General features: G+C 41.5%; 1 protein-coding gene across 2 annotated transcripts in view; it reads right to left on the bottom strand.

The window, feature by feature from the left end:
* Positions 1–21974, bottom strand: part of USP24 (ubiquitin specific peptidase 24) — a 61456-nt gene extending 39482 nt beyond the window's left edge. For both annotated transcript variants that reach the window (XM_084210915.1, XM_084210916.1), the window contains exons 1-11: positions 21490–21974; positions 9313–9478; positions 8276–8343; positions 6692–6835; positions 6075–6197; positions 5169–5204; positions 4530–4595; positions 2963–3028; positions 2087–2161; positions 1218–1376; positions 38–152 (exon numbers count right to left, since the gene is read on the bottom strand). In XM_084210915.1, the coding sequence (XP_084067041.1) occupies positions 38–152; positions 1218–1376; positions 2087–2161; positions 2963–3028; positions 4530–4595; positions 5169–5204; positions 6075–6197; positions 6692–6835; positions 8276–8343; positions 9313–9478; positions 21490–21795 (1324 nt within the window). In that variant the 5' untranslated portion in view covers positions 21796–21974. The remainder of the gene's footprint in view (positions 1–37; positions 153–1217; positions 1377–2086; positions 2162–2962; positions 3029–4529; positions 4596–5168; positions 5205–6074; positions 6198–6691; positions 6836–8275; positions 8344–9312; positions 9479–21489) is intronic.
* Between the last annotated feature and the right edge of the window lie 3424 nt (positions 21975–25398).

The raw sequence follows: 25398 nt of genomic DNA, 5'->3' as shown, positions 1-25398 counted from the left end.
TAAAGCATGTGCCAAAAGGCTTTAGGAGAGTTCTTACCTTCCAGAGCAATTGACAGGACTGAATTCTCCACGAGCCAATTCAGCAGTCGGTCTGTGTCTATTGCATTCTTCACTGACTTGGACACAGTGCTGTCTTCTATTAATTTTGTTACCTAAAAATTAAAAAATGTAAAAAAATTCCCACCTGCATCACACACACAGAGAATGAAATCTATTCAAAAAAGCTCATGATGAAGCTTAAGTGTGAATTCTGCAATATTTTGAGTACAGAAGGTGTTTGGGATTTTTTGGGTTGGTTGTTTTTTGGAGGCTTTTTAACTTTTCATCTTTTGTTTTTTAATAAGTTTAAAGGCAAATTCCTAACCAGAAACACCATGTCATCAGTCTCTGATGCAGCAGAATCTTATTCTCAGTCTGACATAGAAAAGCTGGCCTGCAATGCCAGGTATCTTTCTACAGATATGCCAGAAGTAGGTTATCTCAGGCTTCTGCTTGTTACACTCAAATCAGTGTCCTACTTTTTATCCAATACTGAACTGATACAGGCTCCTCACTTGAGGGAGAAAAAGCACATTTCTGCTAAAATCTTCAAAAGCTGCACTTTTATAAATTCACCACGGATACACGGCCTTTATGATTAAGAACCAAACAGCAATGAGGTTTAACATCTCAATATTCTTATAAATAGAGAAGGAAAAAAGCAGCAAAGATGGACTCTGAAACACTACAGTGTCCACATACAACTGTAATAAAAAATACAATATAAAATACTACAATTATGTAGTGCAATGACCTGATGTGAGTGGACTGAAAAATCAATATAGGTTTTAGGTCCCATTTGGTTTTTTTCCTGTTTCCTCTGAGTGAAAGAAGAAAAATGGGATACATCTCAGGATGCTCAGTATTATCTCAGAGTGAATATTCAATGAATAGCATAGATAAATCAATCTAAAATTGCATTTCTTAGAATAGGGCACTTCTCAAACTGTGTCTAACTGGGAAGCCTTGCAGTGGCTACTAATGCTATAAACACCTCCTGTTATATTAACTTGTTCTGGTGTTTATTTTGAACCGAGCTTTTGCTAAGGCAACATAACTTGCAAGATGTTGCGCCATCTCTTTTCTTAAAGCTGTGGTTTCAGTGGCTTATTAACAACCCATCCTACCCAAACCCATGCTCTTGTGCACACACAGAGCCAGACAAAAAGCCAACCTACTTCTTTGAGGGAATTCATTTTTGCACTGAAGTGGGGGGATTTCAACATGCGCAGCAGAATGTCCAGCCGCAAGTCATCGACCGCCGTGACCAGGTCAGGCTGGAAGCGCATACACAGCAGTTTGATCCCAGACAGGAGCTCAGGGATACTCACCAGCCTCTGTTTGAAACAGAACAACAGGAAAAGGGACAAACAGAGGCATTGGTATTTTTGCTATTCTGCAGTGACTCACAAAGAGTAGTGACCAAACAGACTGGTTAATCAATACACAGTACCTGGTAGATATGAAAGTATTGCTTGTACAGTAGAAATTTTAAGATAATGAAACTTTTGGTTAAAGCTTCAGATTTGGTAAATTGCTCTCCTTTAGTTCAACAACCTATGAATACTTTCTTGTTTAAAACTAACAATTTCTAACTAAGTAAAAAGTCAACACAATTTAATAGAACTGAATGCCAAATTCAGGGTAATGCAGGAAGTAGCCACAAGTTACACAGACACTTTACTACCAAATTCTCAGAAGCAAACAGCTATTGCAACAGTAATATGAATTTAACAGACTGCAAGTCAGTAAATATCTTTGAGTCAGAGAAGTGAGCATTCAGCATGTTGCACAAGGGGACCAACAAAACCCAAAATTTGATAGTGACAGTGGCAAAATATTTAAGAAAGGGTCATAAACCAGATATTTACTGAAAAGGGTATTGAATGGAATTGGATAAATGCATTTTCATTATGTCATTCAGTCAGAACTCAGAACAGGCTGTATTCTTGCCAGTGAGAAGAAAGCTATTGTTCTAATTTACACTGACAGCATTTCCAAGACACGCAGGAAGTTCTTCCTAAATATTTAATATGTAAAACATTACCTTGTCTTTCAAGTCCTTCTCTTCTACATTCTGTACATATTTAATCATTTTATGAATGACTGGATCCAGCATGGGCTAAAGAACGTGAGAAAAGGCATGACAATCATTTTAATGCTTCCTGAAATCAATTGCATTACTCAAGACGTGACTGCAGCAAAAGGAAATACTTACCTGAAGGCTCACCACTACCTTAGAGATAAAGCTACACCTACAAAAATGATAAAGCTATCCTGGTAGCTATGTCCAGGGAAGAAAAAAGCTATTAGAGTAAGAACCCATTTCAGACCATTGTAATGCAGGTTTGCAAATACAAACAGACCAAATGACCTCTAAGAACACATCGGTTATTAGGTGCATGTGCCTCTCTTACTCCCAGGGGCTTCTAAACTACATCCTCTTCAAATAATGTCTTTCAGTCACTTAACAGTTTTTGGTGGTGAGGGCAGGAGTGAAGCCTGGAGTACATTTGCACATACAAAGAGATCCTGGTGAATTTTTTTCCTGTACCACAATTTTTGCAGTGTAAACTCTCATATCCATGCCCTTTATCTCAGCCAGAAAGTTAAACTGAAAGCAAAATTCATCCTTCAGGCTGGATTCTTTCCCCACATGGCTTCTACTGCTGAAGCTTACTAATAGCAGTGGCAAAGCTTCTCACTGCTGCAGATGTAGATACATGACTACAGATAATTGCTTGGAAAATGAATCTGAACATTGTCTGAGCCATTTACTCATCACCTCAGCGTGCTCAAAATGGTTCTTGTACTTTCTGCAATGTGAGGTTTGAAGGCTTTTCAAATTAGTCACCAGTTTCACACCAACACAGTTGGAAATTAATTTTTAGTCCTCTTACAAGTCATAACAAAGACATTTTACCTGTACTACAGAAGAGTTAAGATACTCTGCACAAACTCCAAATGGTTGAACTAATGCAGAGATTGCCTGAAAGAAAGACAGCAACTATTTAGGTGCATATTCAGAGAATCTTTTCATAGTAATCTATAGATTAAAAGGTAAATAAAGGTGAACAAGTATCATTTATATTATGTATTTCCAGTCACTTCCTATGACTGTTTTTGGTGTGCAAGTCCTTTACAACAACACATGGTTTAAGAAAGATTTACTCTATGGCACACAGTAGAGTATGTGCTATGTATTATATATGGCATACAGTATGTGTTATGTATTTTTGTCTGAAATAAAAAATGCCTTCCCAGTTTTCACTAATCTTGGTCCTCTCATCACTCTGTTCAGTGTTCTCTGACAGATCTGTTTCAGTCACAGAAATAAACAGACGGAAAGGAACATATCACATTTTGCCTGCTCTCTGCAGCAATCAAAAGTGTGAATGCAAAATTTAAGGTTAAAGCCATATGGCAAATTTCTTTCCCAAGGCAATACGTGGGAGAAAGCTTTTGTAAATGTGTCATATACATGTCAAGATCTCTTCAATGCATGATTTTAAGGTGGTATCTATCATCAAGAAATTAAACGTATAAAAGTATTGTTTGCCAATAAATAATATCAAAATCAGTTTCTTTTCACACTGGATCAAGAATTGTGGAACTGAGTGTGCAGCAGTGCAATCCAAGGCCCAGATTAATGATGCTGACCCAGATTTCCTTCCTAAGCAAGCAGTTATTAATCATTAAACAAAGTCAAGTCAAAGTTTCTATTACAGAACTGGCATGTATATCAAGGTTTTCCTTATTCTTCTGCCAAGCTCACATATGAACCTATTTCAATATAAAGCAGAAAATATCAATACCCCAAGAAAAAAAAGTTGAATTCCCTCCAAGTGGCATGTCACTGGAAGCAGACTGATTTTATACTGGGGGACAAGGTTCCAGATGACATAGTTTTCCTTTAGCCTCCTCATTCTCTAAGGCTTGAAAGAATTGGAAGTCTCCTGAATATAGGTTAGGAAGCTAAAACTAACCAAGTTAGACTTCATCACCAAAAATAGCTTAGCTCTGTTGAACCAGTCAATTTTAAGACACTGCTCTTGAAAAGTTGTTTAGGATTAGAACACTGTCTGTCTTCCTAAGGAATTTTTCCCTTAACAGTGATTTCTATAATAAATGACAGAAGTCAATTTGCTTGCAGCTAAACGCAGCTATGAGTGCAGTAAACAGAAAACCAGGGACATACTGGTGAACATACAACAAAACTACTTTGATTGATGTCTAACCAGAAGGCTGAATGCTAACAGAAAGGTACACTAATTTATCCTCTTCTCTGTGAAGTCTTAATTGCTCTTCAGTCAGGATTCTTATGTACAACCTCATTTGATCTTCATCCTGACAGCAGTTCTCCAGGGCTCTGTGGGAGTGCTGCTCTGGTACCAAAGAAAAGGTAAAAGCACTGCCAAAAGGGCCACTGCTGGTTCTGCATGAAAGGTAAAATGGAAAGGGAGAAGTCTCATGACAGAAGATGGACTCACCCCAAGTTCAATATCTTCAGAATTGAGTTTGGACTGAATTGCTGAAAATCCACCCAACTCTGCAAACTGAAATAAAATAGTCAGTATTACACAGTGAACTACAGTGTTTTATCTTTTAAATAAGAGATTATGGAAAATATTCATCACTGGCAGTTCCTGAGATGCCAACAAGTGTCCTTTACCATGGAACATTCCGTCCAAACAAAGCTTTATATTTTCATGGGAATGCAGGGGCACACTGGGGAATGCAATGCAATTATACATGAGAGCAGGGTAAGCATCAAGCTAGAAACTCTGTCATGAGTAAAAATGGACAGAGGGAAGAAAGGCAGACAACATACAGCAACAGCTGACTGGACTGGCACTTTTGCCTGGGGGACCTTTGATTGCAGCCTTAGCTGGGCTCTCAAATTCCCCAGGTCATAGATACCACGTTAGGGGAAAGGTGCTCAAGGGAGAAGGCAACAACTCAACAAGCTACATTTTACAAGGCAGGATTAAAATCTCAAACTAATTTTTTTGTGGTTGTCAGAAAAGTGATGAGTGAAAAAACAAGGGCAAGGTGAGGGGGGGAGAAGAAATTACCCCTGAAGACCAACGAATTCAAGTGACAAACAATTCTGGTTTACATTCACCTACCCTGTTTACCAGATCCACCAGCCACCCATGAGGTTCCTTGAACAATAAGAATAGGAACAAATTATCAGCTGCAACATCAATGCAAAACATTTGTCTTCTGAAACAGACATTTGGACACACATTCAGCCCATCAACCCACACCTCAAATGGAGGCACTATTACACAAATAAAGCAGTGTTTGTAACAGCTCCTGTAAAGTGTAGCTGGAGCTCTGGTTGGTTCTCATGAGCATCATCCTGTTTTGGACTCTGCCTGACATCACTGCCCATGTGCTGTGGCAACAGATCACATTGTGGCTGCTGACTCACAAGCAACTGTATTTATAGCACTGTAGCAGTGTGGAACATTACTTCCCCAAAGCAACGGATGTAGAATTTTCTTTCTACGGCCACAAACTTGTTTCCTGAAGGAGAAATCAACTCCACTGATGCTGTTTTGGACCCACCCATCTGGAACAACTGTGATAAGACAGTGCAAACCTCAAAAACTGCCTCCTTGCCAGTGTGTTTGAGTTGAAGTTATTTTATCCTTGGCTGTCAGAAAAGCCTGAATTCTCTACTAGAACTAGACACTTGGAGTTATCCTGGTCATTTCACACTCAACAACCAAACAGATGTCAGTCCCTAAATACACAGACCCACCCGTTGTGTGCTTCATGTCTAAAGCAAAACACAGATTGGTGTGCTACTTTAGACATGAAAGTTCACCCATTTCTAAATGCAGCCTCTAAGAGAGAATTGGAACAATTTGAGAGCACAAATTAATGTCTACAGACGAACATACATGGCACATCTATTTGCAGTAATTCTTGGTAACATATTTAAACTTTGTCTTACAAATAAATAATCTTATCTGAGACAAAGACATCCACCCTACAATTAGTTTTTAGGGCATGGCCATGCTTACCTTCTGAAAAGTGGATATGGGTGAGACAGCATGCATGTTCCCCTCCCCAAAGACTTCTGCCCAGTTTCTCTGGCACACCTTCATTCGATTCTTGAAATGATATTCATTGTCTGGATTAAATGCCTTCAAAGAAAAGCCCATGGCAATGAACAGGTGCCTTATGGTACTTTCAAAACTTATCTTGATAATTGCTTTAGCTGAGCATTCTCCTGGTTGACAGTTAAAGATCTAGCAGAAAATAAAGCTGAATACAAGCCCCCTTCTCCTGCCTCTCAGTTCTCAACATATAAAACATTTTGAAGCCTTTATATATCCAATAACCACATGAGCCAGAGGTCCATAAAACACACAACTGAACTCTAAGTAATCAGTTTTAAAAAATAAACAGCAAAGTGACAAAAATGTGATCTATTTTTTTTAAACTGGTAGTTTTCAGAAGTTTTGAACAGCACCCACTCCTTTGAATTGCATACTGGAGGTAAAATACCTGCAGCAAGCAATGGCTGTAGATTTTAAGACAATGAACTACAACTGAAACAGTTGGAAAAAGCATCAGCTGCATAAATACAAAATGGCAAATACCCAGATATTAGAAACTGCATCAGAGGGTCAAATACCATTGTAAGCACACCAAGCAGGCCCACGGGGATAGGATCTTGTTTTACTCTCTCTGCAACCAGGTCCACCAGCAGCATGAGCATGTTGTAGATTCCTTCATGGATTTCAGTTCCCCACTTGTGAACAGCACTGGATGTTAATAGCTAAAAAAGAAAAAAAAAAAAAAAAGAATTTTTTTTTAAAGTTTGAGCACAATCACAAGCAAGGACAAATTTATCAACTCCTGAAACTGTTTTTTCAGAATAAATGTTCCCTTGGAATGCAGTCATCACTGTCTGGTGTGGTTTTGAGATGTTCTTTCTGCACTAATGGCTTAAGAGTTAACTCAATTTGTAATTTTACAGAAGCACACCTTAAATCACAGTTTATGACAGAAAATAAAATCTATCAAAGTGTTTTCCATTTGCATGCACTAAGAGAGATTGTAACCTTTGCAAAGAACAACTACTATGAAATGAATCTGTCTGCAGATTGAACACACAACTATTAAATCTTGAAACAGGCAGCCATAAAGCTGCACTGATTCAGCTGAGGTAACCATTTACCAATTCACACTTTCTGAGCAGCTTCTATTGAAAAACAAAGCACATGTACCAGGAGAAAGAGGTATTTAATGCTGCTCCCACCTACTGAAACATGTTCTTTAAATCTGGTTTCATGGTTGTTTATAAAGGACACTTGGCTGCCATCTGCAAATTCATTTAATTTCTGCTGTGTCTGAACAGAAGCAGATAAAAAACTTAATAGCTCCCATACAATTACTTTTTGTACCATTAATAGAGTTTCTTGTAAATTGTAATTCAGCACATCCTGAACTTAGATTTCTACAGATTATCCTTCTGGAGGAACAATCTACATTGTTTATTTCATATGCAAAAAATACCAAGTGATATAAAACTATTATATGTAAGATTAGTACTCTGATAATAAAATGGAAAAAGAACTTTTGCCTTAAATTTCTGCCTTCCTTAAATGAAGCTATATTCTCAGAATTTTAACACTAGGAAAAAGTAACTTTTTAAAGGGTATGTATGTTTTTTTATACATATGGCTCAAATACTGGGCGGGAAATTTAGGCAGTACCTAAAGTGGATGGAATAGTGGGAAGTCAATTAGTTTGGGGAGCTCTATAAAGCAAATTCACAACAGCCCAGAGAAACACAGGGCATTGAGAACTGAGGTGAAAGGTAAAATTCTAAATGGATTGTGAGAAGAATTTAGCAACCCTCTGAAGAAATAACAGAAAGAATATTTAATGGAAATCTGACCATGCCACCAGTGGCCATATCCAAGGGTCCTTAAACCTCTCTTTGGGCTCTGGTAATTACTACAGGGCTCTTCATTTAAGAGAGGAAAAAAAAAAAAGAAAAAAGCTAAGTGCTAAAGTTGGCCAGAGTTACAGAATTGGGATCTTGTATGATTTAAATTTAAATTTTTATGATTTTAATCTAGGAAAATATTTTGAGTGTGATTTTAATCTAAGAACCCCCATCCAGTAGTTGCCTGAAGTCTGGATTACAAAACACTATTTCCACCATGAACAACACAAAGAAACATTGAACTGGCCTACTGTACCTACTTACCTTTTTAAATGCTTCAGGCATGCATCTGTCCATAAACCTCTTGCAATTCTCATCAGAATCAGAAAGACCTTTACAGAAAAGAAAGTGCTTCTTAACAGTATTTTTATAAAATTACTTTTTAAGATGACCTCAGAGACCTTGGTGCAAATTTGAGGGAACACCAACCCAAATTAGCAGTAGTAGAAGTGCTATTGTTCCTTCATAACTAGCATGTTTTTAAAGCCACAAAAAGCATGACTTGAGAGAACCTGCCTTTCAGAACTGAGAATTAATTTCCCAATACCTTTTACAGGTTTTTCAAGCATTATTAGCACTGTAAGTAGCTTGTAAACTTGAGTAAAAGAGTTTACAATTCATACATTACTGATGCTTCACAGCCTCCCACCAAAACCAAATTAAAGCCCAGCCTTTTAACACAGATTGGAAACAGAGAAGCAAACCAGAACCACTTAACAACTTCTACTCTTGCAAGAGATTACAACATTCCTTTAGTCTGCCATCATGCACGACTGAGAATCTGTCTTGTACTCTCATTATACACCAGTTGTTGGGTGTGGTGTGCCTCCAAAACCCCAGCCAAAGTACTGAATAAGAAGAGTCAAATTCAGATCTAATGCAATATAAGCACTTCACCAGGGAAAAGCAACCACTTGTACAAGAATGGTACAGCAGGGACTGAGATGACACCTTGCTTTTATGAATGGAAAATACCCAGCACAAGGAAAAAAAAAAGAGTCAGTAATTTAGCTCTGAAAAGATGTAATTCCCACAATTATTAGAACATAAAGACACATGTGTGCCACTTTTTGAAAAAAAACTGAAGAAAACAGATTACTTTAGAGAGAAAGAAAAGAGATCAATGATGTTTTTACAGCATTGGGTAGAACAGTTCACTGTTAAACACTTTCCCAGAGATGTGATTTGTGCAGGGTGTAAGAAAATAGCAGCAGGATTAAAGTGAAAGACACAACTGCCCAGCATTCTGTCTGTGACACACTCTGAACAGATAATCTGTGTAATTGTGAAAGGGAACTCACCCAGTCTTGCCAGGTAGGTGGATGCAATTAGGCACTTGCCTAGAGACTCCTCCCTCTTGTAGGGTATGGACCAGTGATCTGTCAAAACTCTGCTCTCCAGCTCATACAAATTGGTTGTTGGGAACTCAATCCCTTCACCAGAGCAATTCCCATTTTCATCATTTTTCTGCGGGTGAAAAAAAAAAAATCAAGCAAAAAACAGTTTCCTAGACACATTAAAGGGTTTAGAAAAGTCAGCTGTGCTTGTAACAAGCATGTCAAATTCTCAACCCTGAGGCTGCTTGTGTTTTTCAAAGTAGAATTGAATATTTCAATTTGAATTGAAGGGATTACATACCTGGCTGTATTTCATGGAGGTGATAAGTACCATGTTTACATAACTAATTGCTAACTAATTGCCAATTTAAGCAGCAAATCTTGTTCCATAGCATATCAGATCCTAGAGCCAGGTGATAAGTACTTCCAGTCCCTGGGAGACTGTAGAGTACAAATTTTTATCTTCATAGATCTGCACATTAATCCTCTGTTCAACAACTCCTGTGGAATATGGGAATAGTTTACTCTAAGGGAAGTCCATTTCACCCCATCACACTAGAAATACAGGATACTGTTTCAGTACATCAAGATTTTCTTTTACTAACTAATAATCTAAAGAAAAACCTACATCAAATATAGTTGTCCAACGAGGTAATGTAATTACCCTTCTCCTGAAGTCATAATGAGTTACTGGCAAATATTCTGGGAGGTAAGGGGGAAAAGGCAAGCAGGTGACTGCAGCTAAGCTTTAGAGGTTTCCTTGCTAGTGGCACTTTAGAGCAGCTATTTCTGGGTACAGGACACAGAATCACTGCCTGCTCTCCTCTAAGTGCCATATGAGGTAACTGCCCCAGCAGCGCCAAAGAAACAGTAGACAAGTTATTCATTTATTTTCTTTTGTTTATTTTTTAACCTCCCATAGATGCCAGGTACCCAATGTGTCAAAGAGTTCACATAGACCTTTCCCTGCCTCCACAAGAGCAGGCAAAGCCAGCAGGAGAAAGGACAGAATGTCTGGATCAGGCCTGGCAGAGAGCAGGGGCCACTGTCAGAGACAGTGGAAAACAAGTGCAGAGATGGTAACAAGATCCCACTGAGAAAGAAGCCAGGGACATGGAGGGAGGAAGGACAAGCAGGAAACACATTCCAAAGTAAAAACCAGACACTGACAGGAAAGTGAGTGGAACAACTAGAAAGGAATAAACTAAAAGAAATAACTGAACTCCGGAGGAGATGGTATACCAAGAACAAAATCTATGTAGGCACACAAGTGCATTTGCTATTTGTAGGATTAGACCTGTTTTTACAAAGTAAATGTGTCATTCACTTTCATAATGGTTCAAAACTATTAAGCCAAGGGAACAGCAATTGTGCAGAGCTTAACCTTTAAAGTTCACAGACAGCACGGGAGCTGGACTTGCTAATGTTCTGCAGAGCAGCAGGACAATTTATAGGAGCAGAACACTGCTTAGAAAAAAAACACATATTGGTGCTTGGGAAATAAAGCACTGCCTTTCTCCAACCCCCTACTAAACACTGACTAAACAGTTTGTCTTTATGGGAGGCTGTACTTTAGCAGACCTGAATATCAGCTTCGGAAACTGTGGTCACCTGATCGAGCACTGTGCATGGAAGCCTGATGCAATTCCCATCTAGCAAATCACACCCTGTTTAAATACTTCAGATTTTGGAGAAGGGTTGTTTGAAGGTCTACATGAAAAGATACCAAAATTATTTAGAAGCATTTTTTAGAAATGAAACAGTTAATTATAAAGCTTCTGTAAAGAACACCCATGCAGAAAACAAAATAATTTCCTACAGAAAACAAGCGTGCAGTTATAAACAAAGTGCTCACAGTAACAGAGCAGGAACGAACTTTTAGTATAATAAAGGCAGAATGAGTATAACTTAAACACCCAATTGCAGGGTGTTCAAGGACTACAGTTCAGCCTCCACTTGTAGCCAAGGAAAGCAACATTTCAACAAATGTTACAGAAACAGAGCAACAGTTGCTTCATTCCCTGGGGAAAAGCATCCACATTAAATAAACGCAGCAACAGCAACTGGTATCTGAAGAGGCACAGAATAGCAAGGCAGACCTTCAACTGGAGATGTAAAACTCCACTTCTTGTTCTGCTTTCCCATCTGCATCCCAGCAATCCTGCTCACTAGTTGCCTGTTTCCACACAAGTGATTGCCAGGGTCCGTGACACAGAAATTCACTTGGAAAGTGAAATAATACATGATCTTCACTGTACATTCAGCTCCCACATTATCCTAAATTATGCTTAGAACACATCTGGATTATTGCTAGATTGAGTCTACCAACAGAGCAGTGAAAAGATGGCTTTACACAAAAAATGAGTGTGGTATTTGGAATATTGCCCTGTAGTAATGGGAGCTATTTGCATTGAAGGAGCATGCCTTTGGCACTTTCCAGGAATTAGAGGCAATGAGGCTTCTTGCTTGACAGTGCTCTGCTACTAAAACCATGTGCAGCAAGTATCAAGTTCATGTATTAATTTTAGAACACATCACATCCACATAGCTTCACAGCTACGGTGAAACCTGTGACAGTCTCAAACACACACCCAGGCAGTTTAAAACCCAAATCCCCCTCCAAACCATTAATAAATTTAACACTCTGCATTTCTGGGAGGTTTCAGCTATGTTCACATTATATTAGTGCAGACTGAGCTGCGTTCCTTAAACCAAATCCACTACAAGAAACAGTCTCTATAAAGACTTACTGCTGCTCTTTCATAATTAGTGTCTTTCTGCACATGAAAAAGCCCAAACTGCTCACCACCCAATTTTGAAATCAATTTTGGCACTGCTCTTTAAAGTGAGGGATTTACTAGCAGCAGCTGCTGCAGCAAGGTGAAACGTCAGCTCAGTTCTTGCATCATCTTATGCTGGCTGGAGATCTGCACACTCCAACACAGCCTGGAGAATTCACTTCTCAGCTGACACTCACAAATGCAACAAAGCCCTGAACACCACAATTAATGCTCTGTAACTGAGGAGCTCAGGAACTGTCACTGCAAACTCTATTGACAAAGGTCCATGGAGGAAATACAAGATTTTGAAGAAAAATTATGGTATATGCAAAACTAAATAGGATACAAGGCCATGTCGGCCACTCAAAAAGTGATTTTCTCAATCTTGGCTTTTACATGGGGAATTACATGGGGTTTGTTTGCTTGTTTCTAAATAAATATATATAAAGAGCTATCTCCCTCCCCTCGAATAGGTGACTTCAGAATGGTGTCTGCCAGTTAATGATGATCTCTATCAGGACTCTGCAATTCTGCCTGAACAGACTTAGCACTGAACTGGCCCCCAGCATGGTAAGGATTTGTACAGATGTTCTTCCAGCAAATAGCAAAGAGCAAACAAAGCCCCCAACCCTACTCCAGGTAACCAATGGGTCATCTAATGATAAACTGTCTAAAATGCTGTTACAATCACTCTTTTCTGCAGTAGGAAGTCACAGTGCACAGCATAAATCTGTGACTTTCTGCAGCTGAAAGAGTGAGACCAACAAACTTCTGCTGACAAACCTTTAACATAGTTTTCCAAGCCTTCTGATATATCTCATTGCACAAAAACCCTGAAGATCCCCTCCTTCTAAGAGTCTTGGCTCTTCTGGCTTATTTTCAAGGTGTGAAAATGCAGTTATGGCTAAACACACACACAGGCTCCCAGGAGAAATACCCTCACAGGAACAGGCTTGAGCACTGATTCAAGATTCCCTCTCTGGGGACCTGGCACCTCCCAGATTTGCTTGCAAGGCTGAATAAACAAAAATTGTTCAACATCTGATCAATAAAGCATTGCTTAAATCTGTAGCATAAAACCTTCTACTGAAGAGTAACACAGAACAAAGATTAGCACAAAAAGTGAAATATGAATTAACTTTAATTGCCAAAAGGTCACAGTTTAAAGCTTTAAAATGTACTCATGCAGTATTCAGCTAATTAACTCATCAAACACTGTTTAACTAAAGCCACTGACAGTTCCCATACCACTCACTTTACATAAAATAACAAAGAGTTTAAGACTTGTTTTGATTCTAATCGGCAGCCTTAGTAATGAAATTACAGTCAAATCATAATTTAAATTAGTTAATTTGATTTTGATAGGAGGCTACCAACAGAATCTATTATCACCATAACCAAATCACATTATGTGCTCTTGAACCCAGTATAACTCAGGAAACAAAACCCCAAAGTCTTGTTTCTTTCAACAAGGAACAGGGTCAGACTTTCTAAGACACCAGCAGACCAAGCATTTACCTCCACCTCATGCCTTTCTAATAAGTCATTTTCACAAAATAACCATTGTTTTATAGCCAAGAAAACAGATTTTAGAAGTTTTATTGCATTGTTCAAAAAAACCCCAAAAACCAACCACAAAACGTTTTCACAATATACCTACAAACAGGACAAAGTTTAACTGCTCTGAAGATCAGTAATGAAAAATATGCATAGAGCCAGAACTAGCTGACAAAAATTTTAGGTCCATCTTTCAATTTTTAATCACAGACAAAGACAACATAAAGAAATCAATTTTCCAATGCTACAGCTTTTCCAGCTGCCAAGTATCAGCAGGGATGCTCCCCTCTGCACAGCACTGCTGTACCACTCACAAGTGTTTGCAGAGCACTGCAATGCTCAGGTGGAGGCAAGGTGAGAGAAATACATCAAATACCAGAAAAACAAAGCATTTCTCTGCTCTGATGTACTGTGCCCATCAATTTGTGGGAGAAGCTATGAATCCTGAAGTCGTGACCTGACAGTCCCTCCACCTGCCAGACTATTAAAGCAGTTTTTAGTTTCACACCTGGATGTGAAACTTTTTTTCTGTTAATTAACTCCTAAAAGTAACAGATATTCTGTTACCTAGAACTCAGACACAAGTGTAAGAATTCAAAGCCTTTCTAATACCTCAAAGCTACCACCTTGCACTTACACGTAAACACTAAGAACAAGACAATGTTTAAAAAAATTGTCACATTTTCATACCTGCAGCCTATTTGCTTTTTATAAACTGGTATTTCAGATGGTTAAAGAACTTTTGTCTCTTGTTAAGAGGCAGATGTAGGAACAAAATTTGAGCTGCCTGTTCCTGCACTCAGATTGAACCCATTGGACCCACACTGCTAAGAGCAAGCTTGGAATCCTCTTGTGAATAGGTCAGAATTAGTAAGATTCAAAAAATGGTGTCATGTATGGAATTTCCACATTCTGTTTCTTACCTGGCAATAAGAAAACCCACTGTGATTTCCTGAATGTTTTACTGACAAACAGACATTTACTTGCAAAGTATTGTCACAGTTTTTAACAGTTTTAAGTTTTAAAGAGATGTAGCATCTCACCCTGGAATTTTCATCCAGAGAAACATATTTGGATGCAAAAATTTTAAGTGCAGCAACAGATAGGAATGGTTTTTGCTATTTATGTTCTGCTAAGAGAACATAAACTTGTTAATGAGATACACAGATGTTTTATTTTGTTCTTTTTTCATAGAAAGGAAGCTCTTAAAATTTCTACTATGGACTACTTTACACAAACAAATGCAGTCTTGTCACAAGAAAAAAATGCTAGTATTTTGTCATGCCAATATAAAAGGATGATACCAGTCTACTACTAAAGGAAAAGAAATCCTACTTTACAGACTCCACCTAACTGAAGTTGATCTGAACTCTCATTCCATCATAGAGATGTCCTAAGAAAAACCCAATTTATTTAGTGAACTTTCTCACAGAAGGTGAGTTAGACACTGACCTTAACTGAGAGTTGCACTAAGACCATCAAAGATGCATGTATATATATAATTTGTTATAATCCTTTACAGCTACTAAGGTTTTAGTCTAAACTGTTAGTAGCTGTAAAGAATTATAACAAATTATAACCAGAAAAACCCTACGGCTCCACCTTCCCTCTGCCCCCCAGCTCTCACAACCAAGAATAGTGTAAGAATGGGAAGAAGAACACAATATGAATTTGAAAAATAAAAATAAATTCAGCAAAGCTGAGAATTAACTCAGAGTTTCTGAAAGCTTGGCTTGCACTCTCTCCCTGATTTCCAGGGTGACGGTGTGATGTTACCAGGCAATACTCCCTGATGTACTTGCCTGCTTGTTCAAAGATAAACATAGTCCTGAGCATCACTGCAAAACAAAACAACTGAGGCTCTGTAAAAATAGCACTTGAATTAAAACCTCCATTTAACTTCAAAAATACAAGGAGCCTCTTTGCCCTTTTACACTGCTATTACCACAGCATTCAGTGAAATCTGAGGCAGAGATTCACTACAATCACTTTTGGCAACGTATTTGGAAGTCTGATAAGTTGTAGGTGAGGGAGAGGTCATGGAAAGCACTGTTAGGAATGCCATTCATAAGGAACCAAGGAAAACACTTATCTTCCATGTGTTTTCACTATTGTCTGTGGATATATTTAAAAACTTACTCCATTTGTGTAACTACAAACAGCCAGACTCGGAGTCAACACCAATATTCCTCCCAAACCTGGAGTTTTCATAAGTACAAAACCTCATGCTTGTTCCAAATAACTCAGAAAAACTTAGTGTGATATCAGATAAACATTGTGCTTTTAAACAATAAAGCAATGAATCAGAAATGCTTAACATTTCAGTGCTTAAAATTAAGTCAACACTTGTATCTCCATTTGCCAAAACACCAGGAATTAATAGAGAAGTGCTGCAGAACCACTACATAAAGTATTTACTGTAACATTTTAGTGACCAAAGGTCAGGCTCTGGAAAGGAAAATTAATTCAATAATGCTACTAAACACTCATCTATATTTCTGTTCTACTGATGTATAGTGAGACAGAAACCAGAACTGACAAAGCAGCTGATTTTGACAGTGTGTAATGCCAAAACTGTGACTAACTAATATGAAAAAAAATCTTTAAATGCCTCTCAAGATTGTTCTGCTGTGCATCTGAAAAGCCAGAACTGTTGTAAACTAGTGGCAGGAAGATCAAGTGGTAACAGACACCTGGGAACAATGGCTTTTAAAATTAATTTTTAATTTGGCCCCTGAACCATATATACCAAAAGCTATTCCTACAGCAGCACAAATACATGTTTTTTCAAAATAAAAGCTTACAAAAGAAACAGGCACTTCCTCTTTGCCCTCCCCATACAAAGAGCTACTGTTCCTTAATCCAAAAGCAATCCAAATGATTTGCTGGAATTAACTTCTAACACTGGCTAATTTGTTTTTATTCTCATTCTTCCTCAGTATTTCACTTCCTTATTAAACAGCTGCCACAGAACAGCACTGTAAACTGGGAAGATGACCAAAAAATGCTTCCAGAGGACATTATACCAGAAACACTTCCTGCCCAGCTGAGAATTTGGCTGTACAGAGCTGTCTCCCACCTTCACTGACCCTGCAGGCATCACCTTCACCAATGAACCAGTAATTACAGAGTGCTCCTCTCAATCCAGCAATTACTCTAACGATCACATTACATGATAATGACTTCGTGAGTTATTCAAAACAAAGCTTACATTTAAAATTAAACCAGCTGCATCTCTCAGTATCACCCCTACTTCCCTAACTTCATGTAGTATCTCTATTAGTCTCTGTTATATCAAGAATGAAACTCAGAGTATTTTCTTTCAAATGCTTTCAAGGAAGTGTTAATGGAATCAGATTAGAGAAAGAGGTTCCACACCAGGACCACTCATTTTTGAAAACAGTGATGCTGAAAACCAGGAGTGCTAAAATACTAATTCCACTTGACATTCTGATGGCATCCAGCCAGGGACTCGATGCCAGAATCCACCACAGAGCTTTATTTGATTGCTTAATTGTTTTACAAGGCCAATTCGTAGACAAGCCACTCTGTAAAACTTCCACATGAGAATGCAAGAAATACTCACTTTTGCAAAGCTCAGGACTGCTTACAAGAGAGAAGACTGACTTTAAATGTGCAGAATTGTAGCGTGAAATCCATCTCATTTGCTTGAAGGCTAAATACCTTCTTTGTCTTTAAATAAATACAGCTCCTTCCATTCAAAGATCAAAGAACTTCACAAGCCTAACGTCCATGGTTCTCCTAATAAAGCACACCCCATTATCCTCATTTTACACTTTAAAAGCTAAAGCACATCTGTGGCAGAACTGCTTTCAGTCCTGAGCTTTAATAATGAGGAGAGGTAGGGTTTGAACACCACAGTTCTGCAGCATGACTAGTGAGAATGTTCCTGGCACTGGCACTCACTACGGTCGCCGGCCTGTTTTTTTCACAAAATCATTTTCTCTTGCAGTCAAACAGCACCTCAAAAGCAATCTTGGACAAGTTTTATTATAAACCTTACCTAGTAAAATCTGGCATGTATGAGCTTTTGATCCAGTTTAACTAAAAAAACATAAATCAAAAGAGCACATGCTGAAGGGGACAGGAATAGCCAGGGGGTAATATAATCTGTTCATCACAATTTAGCTGAAAGGTCATAGTAATGACTCTCAGAAGCTGTTTTAAAAGCAAATTAAGGTTGTTTTAGTGAAGGTTATACAAACCATTGGTATGTGTTTGATATTTTACCTGTCCCTCCCCACAATTTCAAGTCCTCTGGTCACAATCCCCACATTTGTTTAGCCTGCTCTTCTCTACCCCACTCCTCTCAAACTCATGAAAGCCAGCAATTGTGGCACTTGTGGCAATTCATGGACACACTGACAGACGTTGTCATCACACTCATTTATAGTCTTGTCTTAAATTATAAGGATTTAGCAGCAGTTCATAAAGCAGCTTATCTGTCAGTCAGATGAAGAGATGAGCACAGCATCCTTCACCCGCCTCCCTCGGCACAGAATCACACCGTGACAATCTGCATGTTGCCTAAGGAATAAACACAGAAACCCCACGTTCCTGCCAAACTGCAAGATTTACTTCTGTCAACAGACATAAACACAGAAGTTATGTCAAACACACAAAGTTGCCTCTTGAAAAGCAGGTGACCTCAGTCTATCAGTGCGGTTTGGTGCTACAAAGGGCAAAACTTCCCAAGCAGCTGTAAACCTCAAGGTGAACTTCCCGTGGTTTTAGGAAGACTGCACAAAGGAACTGAAGCCCCCAAGTTTGTCTGGCCTCTTCCTTTTGATGAGTTAAGTGTGGTCATGCTACCAGCATCAATGCCAAAGGCACACCACAGCTATTAACCCAAAACTGAAGCAAATGGGAAACACCAGCCTGCTGAAACTGAAGTTTGAACCTCATGAAATTGAAATTTATGCACACCTTCACTCAAGCCCCATACAGAAAGAAAGCACAGGGCATATGTTGGGCCAGCTCACAGCAGATATCTTGCTTCTGGGCCAGTTACTCCAAATTCAGGCTTCTTTAACACTTTCAGAGAGCCCTGAAGACCAGCAGCATGGACCACTGAAAAAAAATTCACACTGATTTTTAAAACCTTATCTAAAGAAAACATGTTTTAACTAGTATGATATGTATCTGGTTGCTGTGCTCCTCTCAAAGAAAACCACTAGACAAGCCTTTCTTTGATCCACATGAATGCTGAACAGATTCTAACATTATGTAAGAGAGACCAAATAAGCATATGCAAACATAATGGATTCATTACTGATTAGGGAAAATGTAAAGTGTTTAATCATTCATAGACCTATTCTTATATGCATGCTAAAGTGTGCTCAGCCAAAAAAAGCACATAAATTCAAAGTACAGACTTGTTATACACATTTTGAAGAATGACTGAAGATTTCTTGTTATTTTTAAATAATAAATCTAATCCTAACTTTTGTTCATGAAGCATAAGATTGGAACGTTTTACTTGGGGGAAAATTTCTAAGAATTCTTCTCCTGTGATTTATCTTCTCTTTATCTCCTGTTGCTGATATATAAAATCCAAAAATCTAACACACCACTTCGTCCGCACTGAATAAAAGTTAAAACTGGCATTATGAGGAGAAGGAAGAATACACACTCGAAGAGCTGTTAGAAAGAGAGATGATACTGAGAGGAAGAAAACCAGAAATAACATCTGAATTACCACAAGACAGCATGGGGTACAATATGTTTCACCATAATGTGTATGACTACAATGAATAATATAGCTGCTTCTGCAATGGCTTTCTGTACAGCTTCATATGCCATAAGCTTCTGCTGAATGGAAAACTACTGATTAACCTGATTAATTACTGATTAACCACCTAAAGAATAGCTGTAGCTTATTAAATGTAATGCTAGATTACAGCTGACGAAATAAAAAACCCCAAGAACTGATGATATATCGCTTTCCTCCTCTGATAAAATGTATGTCAAAAGCTGTTAAATTGTACTGCAGTGTTAGACAAATATGCACAGGCAACAATTCCAGTCTCAGGACTTTTATAGATGCAACTCTTTTATTACAAAAATACTGTTTTGCATACACGTGCAGGAGTTGACAGATGCTCATCTGCAAATGAATCCAATTACTAAATTGAGGCATGAATTTATATGAAATTTCATGTAGCAAGACACCTCAATCCTTCTGAAATGCCTGCTCTGTACAGTGATTTACCTACAATGAAATGTTTTGACTTCCCTCCTGTGGGTTAAAAAGAACACAAGTCAGAGCAAACAGGAACGTGAGTGGCAAAGGAAACTATTATAAAGCATAAGTAAATTTGATCAGAAATACAGGATGAAATAACGGGGGGCGGGAGAATCCTCTGAGAGTTGTCAAAGTGCCATTTGTAACGGGAACAAGAGCGGGGGAAAAAAGTGCTTCTCTGCAGTTTACACTGACAGCTTCACTTGAAATGTCACACTGACAAGCCAGACTGTCCCAGCTCTAACTACGTCCAACCCAAATGCCAACAAGAACTCTCGTTCACTCTCAATCCTTCACAGGAAAGGTTGGAAACCAGTTCCATGGCGCTTCAGTCAGGGAAGTTAAGGAGCGGCTCCGTCTGTGCAGGGCACACGTGCCACCCCACGGATCACCTTACTCCACAAGCACACATCAGCAGCTTAGAGCAGCTCAGGACCTAACCCAGTTAATTCAGGGAGCAGGATCACCTATCCTTATTCTGCAGGGCTGGACGTCAATACGCCAAGGTTACGGATACGGATGATCCGTGCAAGTGTAGTTACGCACCAGACACGCCCGTGATTCTTCACCAATTTATTTATGGACACACACACACATGCATGCACAGAAAGGGAGCACTTTTCTGGCATAGAAAACCTTCAGGATACTCATCAATGGAGCCTGGGAGGGTACACGAGGTTCCCTGGTTTTATTCATGAGCTTATGCATCTGCTCTTGACCAGTTCTTGAGACAGAGGCTGTGCAAGGTGGCCCTCTGGTATCACACAGAGGGGCTTTCTGCTGTTCTCACCCCCGAGAGTCCCACAGTCTGGACACTACTGATTAGCACTTTTCTTATGAGCACCTTGTGAAGTTTCGGGAAAAAGACCAGGAGGAGGAGAAGACTTTATAGGAAAGCACTACAAGACTGTTCCAGACAGCAAGGAGAGCACCCTGAGTGTATCTGCTGGCTGAAGGGTGCAGAGTTCTGGAAGAGGATGGAAGAGAAAGGCAAATAAGGAGGAAGGAAAGAACCTGGAAAGGGCTGACAGTCTCCAGCACTTCTATCTACATCACAGCCCTAAGTCATGAGTTAAAGCTCTGTTCTGAAAAAACATTTGACCTCACTAGGTTCCTATTTCAGAACTTACGCTCAGCTTACCCAAATAAAACTGTACGTAAAGTCATACCCACATTGCGCTTTCCTTCACATTGTGCAAACAGTGTCAAAAAAATAGACAGCCTTTAGTCACCGGAATTATGCAAGAAGGCACAAGAGGGGGAGCGAAAAGCAGAGCCCTACGGTAGCCACACATTCCTGGAATGCCAAGGAAAACCCTGGCTGCGCTTCACCTTGCAGCGATCGCAGGGAAGGGGCTGGGGAGCGCGCCGGGCGGGCGGCAGGCGCGGAACGCGGGGCGACGAGGAGCCCCCGGCCCGGGGAGTGGCGGAGGGTCCCCGGGCACCTCCCGCCGGCCCCGCGCCCGGACCGACCCCCGGCGGCAGCGGGGAGGCTGCGGCTGGCTCCCACCGCCCCGGGACCGCCCGCCCGCAGCTCACCTCGGTCTCCACCACTTCGTGGTAGGCGGGCGGCGGGTCGAAGCCGCCCCCGCCGCCTCCGCCGTCCCCGTCGCCGCCGCGGGGGCCCTGCCCGCCGGCGGGGGAGCCGTGCCCGCCCGGCGGGCCCTGCCCGCTCTCCATGGGCTCGTAGCCGCCGTAGTGGAGGCCGGGCCGCTCGTTGGTGAGCAGCGCCACGGCCTCGTTGATGTCGTTCTTGGCCAGGCGCAGGGCCTTGCGGATGGCGGCCGCGTCCGAGAAGCCCATGCAGAGCAGCGTGGTCATGTGCTGCTCCTCCTCGCTCTCCATGGCCGCGCCGGGGAGCGGGGCAGGGGCAGGGGCAGGAGGAGGAGGAGAAGGGAGAAGGAGGAGGAGAAGGAAGAAGAGGAGGCCGGGGCCGGGGGGAAACCCCCGCGGACCGAGAGGCGCCGGGCTCAGGCGCTGCCCGCCCCGCGCGCCGCCATGTTGCCGGGAGCGCCGCTCCCCTCCCGCCGCCGCCGCCGCCGCGGCGGCCGCCCCGCCCCGCCCCGGCCCCGCCCCCCGCGCGCGCCCCGGCCCCGCCCCCGGCCCGGCCCGGCCCGGAAGCGGCGGCGAAGCCGCGGCCGGGGAGCGCCCGCCGGGCCCGCGTCACGTGACGGGAGAGACTGGGGAATGAATGGAGCGGCGTGGGAAGGGGGCGTGGCTGAGGGGCCGCGTGAGAGCGGGCGGCGTTGTGAGGGGAGCGGGGACGGGGACGGGGACGGGGATGGGGATGGGGATGGGGATGGGGATGGGGACGGGGACCGGGACGGGGACCGGGACGGGGACGGGGACGGGGACGGGGACGAGGACGGGGATTGGGGATGGGAACGGGAACGGAGATGGGGACCGGGGCGACGATGTGGACTGGGATCGGGACAGGGGATGGGGACCGGGACGAGGATGTGGACCGGCGTTAGGACCCGAGATGGGGATGGGGATGGGGACCGGGATCAGGGCGGGGACTGGCGGCGGGGCCTGGCGGTGTCTCACGGACTGCCGGGGCTGGGCTGCACAGAATGGGGTGTCGGGGGTGGGCAGCCCGGGGTAGGGTAGCAGGCCCGGCCTCCTGCCGCTGCTGTCCGTGGGCAGGTGCCGGTGCGGCACGGCCGGCGCGGTCACGGCGGAGCCCGAGGGGCCCAAGCGCAGCCGGGGGGAGCCTGGGGGAGCCTGGGGGCCCGAGCGAGCGGCGGGGCCAGCCCTGCCCTTGGCTGAGGGAATGGGGTCGGTCCTACGGCCCTGCGAGCTCCCGGGCCCGACCGACAGCTCCTGGCCCTGGAGGGAGCCTGGGAGTGGGGTGGAAGTGCTGGGAGGATGCTTTGGCTCTTGGGAGCACATCATGGAGTTACTGGAATTACATTCTTTAAGTATATGATATTAGGACGAAATTCAGCCCTGTGGGGGTGGTGAGGCCCTGGCACAGGTGCCCAGAGAAGCTGTGGCTGCACCATCCCTGGAAGTGCCCAAGGCCAGGTGGACGGGGCTTGGAACAACCTGGGATAGTGGAAGGTGTCCCTGCCCATGGCAGGGGGTGGATCTAGGTAATCTTTAAAAGTACCTTCCAACCCAAACCATTCTGCATACACACAATGAAGCAGAGTACAATCAGGAAAATAAAAATTCTAGTTCCCAAAGCAGAGAGAAAATTGTATGTATTCCTTAGACACACTTGGTGAGCTCTTGTACTGCACAGAAGTCAGCAGATCTGGCTCTCCTGGCACTCTCCCAGGCCAAATTTATGACCTAATAGTAACAATGTATTTTCTGTGTCCAGAGAAGAGGAGGAAGGAGGAAACAGATAGAAGATTTGTCAAGATCAGTGCTGGTATCTGCATATAAACATTTGGTTTTGGAGGCTTATGTTTTCAGGCAAACTGTTTTGTATTAACAGTGATTGACTCTGGGGCTGGGAATCCAGAAACCCTGTGTGATGTCTCAGATCCAAATCACATTCAGCATAAAGGGAAGTTTCAATTGTAGGGGATACAAACCCTGTGTGATGTCTCAGATCCAAATCACATTCAGCATAAAGGAAAGTTTCAATTGTAGGGGACACAAGCAGTATTTTAGGTCTCTAACATGAACTTTCAGAGCTCAGTGTTTGTCTTTGAAAGAGACAAACTGATCGATCAGACTGTTGGAATAGCAGATCTTGGATTAATTTTTAGATTGAAGTATGGCACCAGTGATCTCATTTTAGTTATTTACTTTCCTGAAGAGCAATCACAGCTCCTTCTTCTTGCTCAGTCCTCCCTGGCTTTTTTTTTCCCTCTAAGCTGACATTCAGTGGAATGGAGATAATGTGTATATGACTCTCATCTTCACCTTCTGGATCTTAGGAAGGTCTTTTATTCAGGCTGATCTCCAGCTACAAAAGAAATTGTTATGGCTCAGTCTTGGCAGACTTCAGAAAAACTCTAGCACTTCAAATGCATTCAGTTAATATGCAGAATATTGACTCACTGCTTACTCATGTGACTAACATTTAAATGACACTTTCTCATTTTTAAAGGGTATTATAAATGATGGTTTAATCCTTACAGCCTGATGAAGTCAGTTGGCATAATTTCCCCCCTACTAATGCAAAAAAAAGTTGTAGGAAAAAGTAAGAAATTTATTAGATGTCATTATTGCTTCTAGAAGTATTTCAAGGAAGTGCTCCTGTAAATTTGTGCTGAGCTAATTAATGAAAACTACACAAGTGATGGAGGAACTAATTGTAATCCCAAGTGGCAAAGGAAGAAGAGGATGCTTTGCCATTAAATTACTCACACTCTGTTGTCCAGCTGTCCTGAAAGAAGCCTGGGGGAAATTTGAATTTACCAGTAGGTGAGAATAACACTTGGACACAGCAGCTCAATGTAACTGACAGTGAGGGGGGCTGGTCCTCAAAGCATTTTTTACAGACTTCACTGACAGCACCTCTCTTGAGACTGCTTGAAGGACAAGATCCCACATTCCAGCTTAGTGAAGGAGTGAGCACATCCTTTTCTAGGCATTATTCAGCCTGGAAGTCCCAGTTTGTGAATGTTTTTCATGCATTGCCGTGTCTAGAAAAGTTGCAGGGAGAAGCAGAGCAAACTTGTCGGAGAACAATGAAAGGGAACTGTGAGGGATTCTCTGTGGGGCACCAGGAGCTGCAAGGAGAAAAGGGAAGGAAATAAACTGAAGAGAGGGAATAAATATCCCCAAGATCTGCTTTTAGATAACTTGGAGTTTGTGCCTGTGTAGTTACCAGTTAGATATTACACACAGTTACAAGTTATTTGATTGCCTTACCATGTGGAATGTAGTTACTTTCTACTGACTGCCTCATGTTGTGTATCCTGAGGCATGTCTGACATAAGAAACCTCTGTGTTACAGAAAAAACTACTTTTTTGAAGAGAAACCACTGTTTTGGTAAGTAGTCATATTGTGACGTCAGACCTTTGGTTTGATCATGGTGTGGCCAGGTAGAATAAAAATAGAGTGTGAGGGAGAATTGCAATGACTTCTGCAGCAATGTTACACTAGGTGTGTTTGAATAATTTGTCTTTTTGATGAGAATGCTTTTATGCTTTTCTCCATAAACTTGTTTTAAAGCCAGTCCTGTGTTTACAGCTCTTTTGCTGTTTAAACAGTGAATGCAGTGTTTCCCCTCAAAGAGAAACAACCCTATTGTTCTGCTGGAACATACACTCACAGCCAAACTAAAAAGTGACTCTGCCTTATTGAACTTGGAGGTTTCCTAGTTGTTTATATGTGTTGGGAAATTCCAGCCAAGATCCCATGTACTCTGGAAAACACCAATGTCCCCCTGATTTTCCTTCCCTCTTTGTTGCACTGTCCCAGCCATGATTGTAACATAAATACTCAGAAATTATTATAGAAGGGACCTAAAGTTCAATATGTTG

This window comes from Fringilla coelebs (genome assembly GCF_963513975.1).
Source record: "Fringilla coelebs genome assembly, chromosome: 9".
NCBI classification, from domain to species: domain Eukaryota; kingdom Metazoa; phylum Chordata; class Aves; order Passeriformes; family Fringillidae; genus Fringilla; species Fringilla coelebs.
The sequence above is the reverse complement of the archived record's forward strand: the minus strand, read 5'-3'. Positions and strand labels throughout refer to the sequence as shown.